The sequence below is a fragment of the Nicotiana sylvestris genome, chromosome 6, assembly GCF_000393655.2.
Source record: "Nicotiana sylvestris chromosome 6, ASM39365v2, whole genome shotgun sequence".
In the NCBI taxonomy this organism is placed as follows: Eukaryota; Viridiplantae; Streptophyta; class Magnoliopsida; order Solanales; family Solanaceae; genus Nicotiana; species Nicotiana sylvestris.
In genome coordinates, this window is record NC_091062.1 from 89,501,895 (window position 1) to 89,514,959 (window position 13,065).

General features: G+C 36.8%; 2 protein-coding genes across 2 annotated transcripts; one reads left to right on the top strand and one right to left on the bottom strand.

Moving 5' to 3' along the window:
- Window positions 1–1,274: 1,274 nt before the first annotated feature.
- LOC104236083 (serine/threonine-protein kinase 52-like) lies at window positions 1,275–5,800 on the top strand. The gene is made up of 6 exons (XM_070150350.1): window positions 1,275–1,889; window positions 2,960–3,081; window positions 4,225–4,421; window positions 4,520–4,694; window positions 5,056–5,190; window positions 5,372–5,800. The coding sequence occupies exons 1-6, from the start codon at window positions 1,532–1,534 to the stop codon at window positions 5,576–5,578; spliced, it is 1,194 nt and encodes a 397-aa protein (XP_070006451.1). The 5' UTR covers window positions 1,275–1,531; the 3' UTR covers window positions 5,579–5,800.
- Window positions 5,801–5,954: 154 nt separating this feature from the next.
- On the bottom strand, window positions 5,955–8,133 carry LOC104236082 (bidirectional sugar transporter SWEET5-like). Its single transcript, XM_009789946.2, has 6 exons — window positions 7,842–8,133; window positions 7,694–7,730; window positions 7,006–7,222; window positions 6,652–6,813; window positions 6,443–6,562; window positions 5,955–6,330 (listed from the first exon to the last, which is right to left on the bottom strand). Exons 1-6 carry the CDS (start codon window positions 7,882–7,884, stop codon window positions 6,190–6,192), a joined length of 720 nt encoding a protein of 239 aa, XP_009788248.1. The 5' UTR covers window positions 7,885–8,133; the 3' UTR covers window positions 5,955–6,189.
- Window positions 8,134–13,065: the final 4,932 nt, after the last annotated feature.

The following is a 13,065-nucleotide window of genomic DNA, read 5'->3' on the forward strand; positions in this document are numbered from 1 at the left end:
TGAGGCTTTACAAATGTAAAAGTTAAACTCATTGGTTATCCATTGGTTTACCATTTTCTAAATGGATAATATGGTTTTTATCCATATTTGATCCGTTTTTAAAAAGTTCATTATCCAACCTATTTTTGTGGATAATATGGGTGGTTAACCGTTTTCTTTTAACCATTTTGCCACCACTAGGCACACCCATTAAGAAAATACTAAATTCCAGATAAAAATACCTAGTGTGACTAAACTACCCTTAATTAAATGTTGCAGTATAATTTAATGTGAGGAGTAAAATACTTTTTAGGGATACATACATAAGGGTAATTTTGAAAAAACAAATTGATTTTTTTCTTGATTATATAAATGAATACTTATTTTGGACCAAAAATAAAAAGGCAAATTGGTCACTTATTATGGACAGGAGGGAATACTCAGCTTTGACTTCATTCACATGCAAAAACCAATTACTTGGTTGTTATCATAAGTCATGATTAATGCGTAGCCAAAGACAAATTATTAATACTATTAATCTGTCCCCTAATGCTTGGCGACTTAACACTGGTTAGCAAAGTTTAATTTAAAGAAAGGTCAGTCAAATGTAAAGAAATCTCTTCTTATAGTGGAAATTAAAAAGGAAAAGAAAGGTCAACCCTGACTTTGTAATTTAAGTGCATGATTTGAATTAATCATATTTGTCAATTATTTAATCTAAAACATGAAAAGCTTGTGATTCTGTTAAAAATAAAAGGATGTAAATTAATAAATATAAATAAGAATTCCAATAGTACTATTCAGTCACCAAGAATCATAATTCGACGTGGATTCATATTTTACTGGTCATTGTTAATATCGTATTATTTTCAAATCAAACTATATATCCAATTTTTAAAGAAATACTCCCACCGTTTCAAAATAAATAATACATTTCTAAATTTAGAAATAATTTAATTTTAAACTATTTATTTTACCTATTTTATTCTTAACGAGCAGCTTTTATAATCACACAAATATCATAGCCCCACAAAGTTTTTACCCCTTAAACTTTTAAGACCACAAGTTTCAAAAGTCTTTTTTTTTCCTTAAATTTTGTGCCGAATCAAACTAAGTGATCTAAATTGAAACGGAGAAGGGATGAAGTACAATAGACTTATACAAAACTTGAATTTAGAAGATATACAACATTTTATGTCCATTAACATAATCAGAATTATGAGTTTAAGTTCAATTTTCACACTATCAAGTAAAGCTATGTTATAATAACAGGTAACTTGTGGCAGTATTTATGTGAGTTGGAATTTTTTCAAGAATAAATAAATTGGAGAAAAGAAAAGAGAGAGGAGAGTGGTGGGTCAAAGAGAAGACATTGTGTTGAGGCAAATCCATGTGCCCACATGGCGTTGCTATGCTCATAATACTCTCTTCTTCCCCTCTCCTTCCATAATCCATACATACAACACCCAAATTTTACACCCCCTTTAATTTAATTTCTCCCCTTAGACCATACACCACAAATTATTAATAAACTTGGAAATTGAAAGCAAGAATGGAGAAGGGGAGTGAAGGGTTTGTAAGAGCAGATCAGATTGATTTGAAGAGTTTGGATGAGCAACTGGAGAGGCATCTTAACAGGGTAAGGACTATGGAGAAGAACAACATCAAGAAACCACTCGATGATTCTTGCATTAACTACACCACCACTTCTACTATTACTACTACTGCAGTAGTGGCGGCCAGCAACCACCCCACAACCACCACCCCTACCAACCTATCTCTATATGTGCCGCCTAGGCAAAGATACGACTGGGAAATTGACACTTCTAAGCTAATCATCAAAAGTGTCCTTGCTCGTGGCACCTTTGGTACCGTCCACCGTGGCGTTTATGATGGCCTTGATGTCGCCGGTCAGTTTCATTTACGTACTATTTTCTAGGTTCCTTCACTTTATTTTTGAGGTTAAGTTCAAATTTTCATATTAATATAAGAAATATCCATCAGTATTAGTGATAATTTAAGCTCTTTCACTTTACCAGCTTACCCTTATTATAGTCAGTTAATTTAGCATCAATAAAATGAGGTAGTGCTAAAACTTAATTAACCTGTTTATTATCTTTATTTAAGCACTGAGTATCTGCAACTTTTCATTTCCATGATTCCTGTCCGTCCCTTTATTTAATTTTTATTTCTGGGTTTTGGGTTTGAGGGTTTGGGGGGGTTCCGTCCAGCATACAGAAAATGTTGACATTCTTTTTCCTTTTCATTTTTTTCTCGTAATCTCTAATTGATTAGCTAATTTAGATGGATCACACCGTTCCAAAAACTAGTTTTTGTATAATTAACAGAACAGAGAGGTAAAAGTGGGTCGTGCAAAAAAATTAATTTACTTTATGGCATAATAATTATATATTTCCTTTTCTTTTTACTCTTTTCAGGGGTTGTTCTTGTTGTTATTAAACATTTCTTTTTCTTTTTCCTAATTGGTGTTCGGGGTGTGATGGGGGGGGGGGGGGGGTTGGATTTTGCAGAATACTGGTTCGTCAGTTTGAGCTTTTTCTTATGGAATCCGTGAATAGCGGCACGGGGTTGGATTGAAAGTTTTTTGCAAGTTGCAGATGACGGCATTAACTTTGGGTGGTCTTGCATTTGCTGTTGTATTTCTGAACTTTCATGTGATCCAATCTGTTATTGAAGTATTAAAGTAATCTGAAATTAATGCATGACATCTACAATTCTGGATCTCATTTTCCTCTTCTCTCGTTATTAATGCTATTTTTTTTTATCTACTAGCCTTTTGGTGATAGTTTGGTTGTCATTGTCACTGCTACAGGGCCTTAACAATGTCCAACCTTTTTCTCTTTTTTCTTTTCTTTATTTTGCATGGTTAAATTTACAAAGTTTGGGACCATTTATTTTGAAAGGAAAAATAGAAAATAACTTTCTAGTTAACATGTGAATTACAATTACTTGGTGGCAGTTAAACTGCTAGACTGGGGGGAAGAGGGCCACAGGACAGAAGCTGAAATAGCATCACTAAGGGCAGCTTTTACTCAAGAAGTTTCAGTGTGGCATAAGCTTGACCATCCTAATGTAACTAAGGTGACGTTGAAGCTCTTCAACTCCTAATATGCACGAATGATCTAGACCTTGTTATATTACTGCTTGTTCGCTGAACTTCATAGATTAATGTCTTGACGGTATGCTGAATTATGTGCACTGTCTCGTATTGAAGTCTTCACTTAAATGACCAGCGGCATGAGAAACAACTGTGGAGCTCCTATACCTTGTTTCAGATGTATACACCACCTTATCTAGCTTTTACATGACCAGTTGTGTGGGTGCCGGGGGTGGGGGTGGGGGGGATTTTTTAAATTGATAAATAAATTAAACTATATCTGCTACCATCAAAAGGGGGAAAAAAGAAAATGAGGAAATGACTTGAATTACTGGATATTGTTTACACTGTCATTTCTTTTTAAATCCTAAGTTTGATTTCTTATCAAGTTATGAACAATGAGATTTGATGCACTTGAGCTGTCACATAGCCGTGGGAGTGCAGAGCTCTTAATTCTTAAAACATTATTTCCAAACTAGATAAATCATATAGTAATCCAGGTTTAACTTAATAATTAATTCATTAATGGACCAGAAACCTTTACAGTAAAGGTAAAACTGTGCTCCTTAAGGGACTGTAAAAGAGTTGTCAAGTTTTCGCATGTCTTTATTAGTAGAAAAACCAACTCCAATTTGAAGCTCGTGTTCATTTTATTTAATGGCTACTGCATATTCACTATGTTATGATGATTGGATGCATACTTTTTAGTAGCAATGTCATGCATGGCTAACAGAGTTAGGACTTCTATCACTGCCCATGCATGGCTAGCCATGCAATGTCATGCATGGCTAACAGAGTTCGGACTTCTATCACTGCCCAGTGCCCATTTAATTTACTCTGGGTTCGAAATCTACTCTTTGTACTCATTTAGTGGATTTCTGAGCCGAATCTACTATGTTCGAATGAACCTATATGTTACATACTAGATCCGTCCCTGATGGCCAAAGGCCAGAGGAACGTAGAAGCTTTATTTGTCCTGGTACTAGTCTAATGTCAGCTGCCAATCATTTGAAAGAGCACATTTCAATGAGAGACAACATATCCACTGATTGTTGGCTTAGATGTGAAATTATTTTGTTATAAACTGTTTATCTTACATATGAATACATCTCTCTCGTGTTATACAGTTCATCGGAGCAACCATGGGCGCATCTGGGCTAAATTTACAAACAGAAAGTGGTCATATTGGCATGCCTAGTAATATATGTTGTGTTGTTGTGGAATATCTTCCTGGAGGCGCCTTAAAATCTTACCTTATCAAAAACAGAAGAAAGAAGCTAGCGTTCAAAGTTGTAGTGCAGATGGCACTTGATTTGGCCAGAGGGTAAGTGCACCTTGTTTCGTTTTCACATTTCTAACACCGTGTCTCTATCAAGGATTTGTCATTTATCTGAAACCAGGTCCATTAACTGAACTTTGTAGGTTAAGTTACCTTCACTCTCAGAAGATTGTGCATAGAGATGTCAAGACAGAGAATATGCTATTGGACAAGTCACGTACTGTAAAAATTGCTGACTTTGGGGTTGCACGAGTTGAGGCCTCTAATCCTAATGACATGACAGGGGAGACAGGAACCCTTGGCTATATGGCTCCTGAGGTACTACATTTGAACTGGACTAGGATTTCCCTTTCCAAGATAGCCTTATCTCTGCCTGTTTGTTCTCTGTTCGTTTAAATGTTACTCTAATCACTTCTAACACCTATGGACTTATCTCTCCTGTTATCTCAGTATAACTTCAATGCACTTAAGCTGTTGATTCATTAATTCACTGCAGAATGAAATCTCTCTAGTGTTAATCCTCTGTGACAAATTTTGATTTCTCATTCTGTTTTTGTCTAGTCTTCGTTTACCTCTCCTGGTAGAGGAATGGTAAAGATTAGAGTATAGCCCCCAAAATCAAATAATGAACATGTGATGTAAAATTTTTGTCTGTTGATATGTATGCTTTAAACTACAGGTTCTCAATGGCAACCCATACAACAGAAAATGCGACGTGTACAGTTATGGAATATGTTTGTGGGAGATATACTGCTGTGACATGCCATATCCTGATCTCAGTTTCTCAGAAGTGACTTCAGCCGTGGTTCGCCAGGTAAACTCTCTTAGTTTAGCACAAGTACATGAAAGAAGATAGAGAACAGAAAGAGAAGAACATATATGATTTCCTCTTGTACCTAAGCTTGTAATTATCGGCACAAGAGAAGGAAGAGGTTTAATGTTTCTTTTTGTTTAGAGTGTCCTTTGCTTATTATAGTTTGTGCTCTGTCACACAGAACCTGAGGCCAGAAATACCAAGGTGTTGCCCCAGTTCCCTGGCTAATGTGATGAAACGATGCTGGGATGCTAATCCTGATAAGCGGCCTGAGATGGACGAGGTAGTATCCATGTTAGAGGCTATTGACACATCTAAAGGCGGGGGAATGATCCCCGTCGATCAACAACAGGGTTGTTTCTGTTTCCGGAAGCATCGTGGACCTTGAATGCTCAGAATCCGCGCAGATATACATATAGAGAAGAGGTTAAATCTATCTCAATTACCAAATATTTCATAATGTCCAGAAGCTCCTGGTGATTGTGGTATTGGCTGGCAAATTGGGTTGCATTTCCCTTAGATGGTGTAAAGCTTATACCTTTCTTTTCATATTCTTCATTTCACTTGTAGTTGTTTGGTTTTACTTCTTTAAAATATAAATCTTCCCCCATATTTGACATTGGTGACTTTGGCGATCGAGTGGGCTACCACCTTCTTCTATGTAAGATTGACATTTACATAACATAATAGGTAAAAAAAAAAATGAGGAAATGTGCCGCTACTTGCACAAATAAAGCACTGTTGGAAAGTTAAAAGCGAAGGTATAATGATAATCAAATATCTCATAACATATATTTTGGTAAATAAGCACAATATGTGTTTATTTATATCATTTCCTGTATATACAATGAAATGAAGTGAAAACGCGGGGTAAATAAGTTCTATATAACTTTTCCGATTTTTTTGTTTTCTTTATAAGCACCATATGACCTTAGAAAATGAAGAGTGTGTGTGTGGGGTGTCTCTGCAGCCATCTGGTTTAAGTAGTAGCCATATTTATCAGACATCTGATGACTTGTTGGTTTTGGAAGCGCTGAGTTCAACCTCTTTTTCATCTTCGTCCCAATTGGTAGTGCGGTAAAAAGCTGCATAAAGGATGAGCTGCACCAATCCAGATACTGTTCCCAGACCATTGGGTATCTATTTTATAATTAAGAAGAAAAAGACATGTTAGTGACTTTAATTAGTAGTCCATAATTAAATATGTATGATGAACATTAAGTGGCAATACATAGTTGATGAGTATAATTACCAAGATATAGGGATCAAATTTGAGGAGTGCATAGCATGACCAAACAATGCCATTAGCGAAGTTTGCAATTGACAAGAAAAATGGCATGTATTTGACACTCTTGGTAGTGATAACTTTCTTCTGCTCAAAGACAAAATTGACAACAACCATATATATGGTGTTAGTCTCTGGTTACATATTCAATGGAAAATTGATGAAAGTGAACTTACCATGACTGTCAATGGTGAGGTGTACATAAGTACATTGAAAACTATAGCGACTATTCCAATAAGCATGGATCTTGACTTAGTGCCATGGAGGAATGTCAGTGTGACGAAGATAAGGATTGCCATGAAGATTACTTCAATTACCAAAGCAATAATGATCTTGCGCTGTTAATTATCAATAACAGAAAGCGTGTTAATTGAAGCCAATGGAATATTATATCCTATCCAAGGTCTAGAGTCAAGTAGGTTCATATATAGAGCAATAGATTTAGTTGAACTCGTCCTAGATACTCCTCGTTAATTTGCTGCTGCTGCTACTACTACTACCTAAACTAAAAGGAAAGAAAGAGTACATACACGCTTTGCCCAATCGGAGTAGACGAAGAAAATGGCGACATAGAACAACTCTAGAGCGAGACCAAAGCCGTTGATGGTGATAACAAGAAGGCTGTCAGGATGAACGAAGGGCATACCATAAAATACCCACACTGCACAATTTAGCACCGTTGCAACATATGGATCTGGCTTGAATTCCATCACCGATTTTGATTTCACAATTTTCAAAAATGTTGGCCTGCAAAAAAACAGCAATGTAGGATCGGAGTTGTATGTATGCGACTTGTTAGAATGTTTCAAATTGTTGCTGTATATTGTCTTGGGTAATCCTAACCTAATGAGATATAGCTTTTGCCGTTAAGTTATATTCAAAGTTCATTTTTAGCATAAATTCATAGCCAAATGTATCTGTGTTATAGGTTGATATTGGATTTGTGTTATATTGCTGACTCTCCAGAGGTCCAATTCTATGCATGTCTAGAGAACGAGGAGAATATAATGGTATTAGAATGTGCCAATATTGGTTGAAAGAATGAAATTTTGTCTCCTTATATTATCTCTCTGGCGTACTAAACTCACCTCATGAGTAACCTTTTTGAATTTAGTATGATGCAAAAGTCATTTTCTTAACAAGATCATTAAGAGGGAATATAATTAAGGTTACGTATATGCAATGATGAAGCAAATTAATTAAGGTAGAGAGACTTACGCAGGGGAGAGGAAGAGGAAGAAAGATATGACATTACCTGCATGATTTAATACATAATAAGAAGAGTTAAATTAAGGAATTACTATAATATTTCTTTTAAAACATAGTTGGAGGAAACTAAGTATAAGAAGGTTATATAGGAACGAACCAATAATTCCTACAATAGTCCTAATTGTGTTTGGATCGGCCATCTCTCTGATTTATATATGAAAATCAGAAAGTGATTACGAAAAGTTAATTAAGAAGAAGAAATCAAATACTAGGAGATGGAAAATGGGGATGGAAAAGCAAAGCAGTGAATTTTATAATCATATACAAATATGATGTTGGATATATTGAAAAGCAAAGTAGCAATTTGCATGAATAGTATGGAGGAGACTGTCTCTGATCTTATTATTATTATTTAGACAGCCCTCCAAATAAACAGCTAACACAATGGTTTTTCTTGTTTGAGCAAATTATCCTTTATATAGGCTAATCTTGAGAGGTAATCCGTAATCCTCAAAGGCTGATCCTTGCTTGACGGTTTCCCTCCCACTCAAGTCATCGATTTGGCTCTTTTTACGGCTATTTTCATCCTCATGCATGCACGTTATCCACTAATATTGCAAGAATGTTGCCTATTTCTAGTTTTTGGCCATATTATTTTTGTTTATCTTGGCTGGGATTGGAGCCGGGTTATATTGTTACATTATGTGGATAGGAAGTAATTGTTTTTCTTTTTTACCGTGGAGGCGGATCCAAAATTTAAAGTTTGTGGATTCTTACAGCTTGCAGTCTTTAGTTAAGATCTAATAGTAATAACTGAGTTTATAATTAAATATTTATAGATATTTTGTTAATTTCTTAATACATATACAAGGTTTGGACAAAATTAATGAATTCATGTGAACCCACATATGACATATTAAATCTGCCCTTGTTTCTGAGTATACACAATATAATGCAAAATGTTTTTTTTGAAGGTATCGGTTCGGGCCTCCTAAAAAATTATAGATAAATGCTTATAATAAATGAGATGAATAACCTGAAATAGAAGACATAACAACTATACGTAGTTGAAATTTACTCATGGTATACAAAATTTTATTGTGTTACTGTATATAAGTCAAAATTGTTACTTACTCAGATTTCTTCTTCCATTTTTTTCTCTCCAACCGGAAAATAGTGATACATATTTGATTTACAAAAGTTAGTGTATCAAACTTTCGATTAGATTGGATTAATCTATTTATTAGTTCTAAGTATTGCAGCCTATATATTCAGCTTTATATTCTACTGTGCCCGAGATAGTGTTCAAATTTTACAAACATATTACGCCCCAAAACTGAATTCTATTTTCTTAAACCAAAACGTCAACATCTAGCCTAAAATATATTAAACAATTCACTTTTTGGAAATTTCTTTCAATAATATATTACTAAGAAATAAATCAAGTTGGAGACTTATTGCTGAAACAAGGAGTGTATAAATATAACTACAAGCAATTACAAATTTTAAAAGTCAAAGATTTACGTAATAGGTGATTCTCGGGTTCGAGACTTGGATATGAAGTCGTGTTTGTTACGGAGTATTTTACCCCTCAATATATTAACCGCTTGTGACAATTCTGCTTTCCAAGCAATACTACTGGACAAAGTGAATATTTCTTTCTTGGAGTATTTTGTATGAGATTATGAGGGGGGGAAATACAAAAATATTGAATAAAAAATATTGCATAGGAAACTTAGTTTTTTATAAAAAGAAATATATAGTTATATGACCACTTATGAATTTACCCTACATATTTCATAACTGAGTTCTTTGGGATGATTTACCTAATAGAATCAGATATTATTTTGTCAATATATCAATGTCCTTTATTTTTTAGCAGTTTCGGTAAACTATTATAAGTTATCCATGTTGAAATACTCGTAGTTGTTTTTTCTGTGTTTTCTCTTTTTCTTTTTTTTGTTTTATACTAATCACTAGTCAATCAGCAAATTTAGGAATAATTCATCATAGATTAAATACTCGTAATTGTTAACTTGTTATTGCGTAGTAAGTTGTAACTGAATTAAGAGGATTAGTCAATTTAGGAGGTTAAATGAAGTTAGTTAGTTGATTAGTAATTAATTATCTTCAGCAAGTTGTAACTGAATTAAGAGGATTAGTCAATTTAGGAGGTTAACTGAAGTTAGTTAGTTGATTAGTAATTAATTATCTTCAGCTCATTTAGTTTTGTATATAAGCTAGGAGCTAGTAGACGTAAGAGGTCATTGAAGACGGGGGCGTAGGGGATTGGGGGTGGTAAGTGTCACAGGCACATTTTCTGTCCGCCGAAAATCTGCTCGTTGTGCGGCAGTCAAGTCTCTACTTGGCTCAGTCTTCACCCGATTTCTTTTGCTTTCAAGGTTTAGCACTTAGAATAATTTCAAGGCAACATAAAATAAGTAAGGCACACGCAGAATTACGGGAACTCTTTCCCAATCTTTAATAATAAATGAATACAAAGAAAAATCTCGAATTTGGCAAGGCGCTGCCACCTTTGGCAGAAGCAAACTCACAAAATTGCAGACTCTTGTACAATTTGCCTTATAAAAGCCCCTACCTAAGACATTTCGCGATGCCCACTGATTTTGGCAAAGCAATGGCACATAATTTGCCATGCTCAAGTTTTGACATAGACAACCTTATGCCTACAACTTGCCTATTTTCCCTCCCTAGGTACTTAGACCTTTTTAGGGACTACTAACACACATATTTACAGTGTAGTCAGCCCTTTTCAGTTCTCCTATTTCAGTTGACACCCCCCAACTGATAAGCCATAATCACCCATGATAAAAAACGTGCATGTCATGATCTAACATGCTTAAAAACATGCATACACTTAGCCCCATTATCAACCACTCTTTGGACAAGGCAGTTGTAATCGCTCAACTGCACCGCATGTGCCCAACACACTTTGTAACTGCTCCATGTGCACTGCATGTGCGTGTTTTTGGCCAGCTGCTGCACGCCCAAGGCTGGCATTGTGCCCAGCCTTACCCTTTGACACTGCTCCACCTCAATGCCATAGCCACAACTTGTCGCCCATGACTTAGCCGAACACACGCCCGCTTTCACAGCCACTTGTTCATGTCAAGTCGCCCTTACTTGATCAAGCATGCCCTTTTCCAATGCCATAGCTGATACTATCATCAAGTCACCAAGCCATGATGTCATTTCCCTTGCTAAGTCGTTTGCCCACAAATTCTTTAGGTGCCAGCCCGCTCACCTAAGCCAAGGCAACACCGTGTTGCCAATGCCACTGCCTTGGCACAAAGCCGCCTTGTCTTAGCGCCTAGGTCTTTCCCGCATTTCTTTGTCAAGCTTCCGTCCAGCCCGCCTTGTTCCTTCAAGACCTTGACCTCTGCTTTCACACAACCCACTCATGATTTAGTGTATTCCGTCACACCTTAGCCTTGTAACAATAGTGTAGTCCGTCACACCTTAGCCTTGCAATAGTTTGATGCCATTGACAATGCCCACATTGTCTTGCATGTTGATTGCCCCGAACATAGGCCAATGGCAAGGCCATCATGCAAAATCCTTGCCACACTCGCGCCATTTGCTGATCGCTTTGTCAAGGGTCTAACAAACCACTCCAACCAGTTGAATTTGATTCCCTTGTCGAATAATCCCAACACATGCTCGCCATTTGCAAAGACATCACAAGTTTAGCACCCTTTTGAGAATTACGTTGTCTTTGCCCTTAAGTGCAACGTTTTTTCTCATTTGTTGTTCCCGTCCTTCATTCCCACAGCAAATCCAGCACACAACTGACTTGATTTGAAAGAACCCACCACTGATTTTGGCACCCCTCAACTTGAAATTCGGCATCACTGCCTTCCTTGCCTTTTCTGAATTTTCTAAGCACGGACAGTCCATTCCACGAACAAGCACACTGACACACTTATCTTGCCGTCTCGAACAAAAAACTTGCCCGCTGTGCGGCAGTCAAGTCCCTACTTGGCTCAGCCTTCAACCGATTTATTTCGCTTTCGAGGTTTAGTATTTAGAATAATTCCAAGGCAGCATAACATAAGTAAGGCAAACGCAGAATTACGGGAACTCTTTCCCAACCTTTTATAATAAATGAATTACAAAGAAAAATCTCAAGTTTTGCAAGGTTCTGCCACCCTTGGTAGACACCAACTCACAAATTGTCGACTCTTACACAATCTGTCTTATAAACGCCCCTACCTAAGATATTTCGTGCTGCCCACTGATTTTGGCAAGGAAATGGCACATGATTTGCCATGCTCAAGCCTTGACATAGACAATCCAATGTCTACATCTTGCCTATTTTTCTCCCTAGGTACTTAGACCTTTTTAGGGGATGCTAACACACATATTTATAGTGTAGTCAGCCCTTTTCAGTTTTCCTATTTCAGTTGACACCCCCAACTGATAGGCCATGATCACCCATGATAAAAAAAAACATGCATGTCATGATCTAACATGCTTAAAAACGTGCATACACTTAGCTCCATTATCATCCATTCTTTGGACAAAGCAGTTGTAACTGCCCAACTGCACAGCATGTGCCCAGCACACTTTGTAACTGTTCCATGTGCACTGTATGTGCGTGTTTTTGGCCAGCTTCTGCACGCACAAGGCTGGGATTGCGCCCAGCTTTGCCCTTTGACACTACTCCGCCTCAATGCCATAGCCACAACTTATTGCCCATGACTTAGCCGCACACACGCCCGCTGCCACAGCCGCTTGTTCATGTCAAGTTGCCCTTACTTGATCAAGTCTGTCCTTTTCCAATGCCATAGCTGATATTAGCATCAAGTCACCAAACCATGATGCCATTTCCCTTGCTAAGTCATTTGCCCACAAATTCCTTAGGTTCCAACCCGCTCACCTAATCCAACGTAACACCGTGTTGCCAATGCCAATGCCTTGGCACTAAGACGCCTTGTCTTAGCGCCTCGGTCTTTCTCGCAGTTGCTTTGTCAAGTTTCCGTCCAGCCCGCTTTGTTCCTTCAAGACCTTCGACTTTGCTTGCATACAGCCCACTCATGCTTTAGTGTGGTCTGCCACACCTTAGCCTTGCAACATAGTGTAGTCCATCACACCTTAGCCTTGCAACAGTTTGTTGTCATTGATAACGCCCACATTGTCTTGCATGTTGATTGCCCCGCACATTGGCCAATGGGAAGGACATTGTTGATACCCAACTTTTTCCAAATATATTTTTTCAAATGCATATATACCTCCAAAACTACACATTATCATCAATTAATATTTTCCATAATTTCTGCATTTTTAAGGGTTTTAATTAATTTATCCCAGTATTTTTATTTATATAAATAATTACTAATTGCATCACAAATAGTTTTATA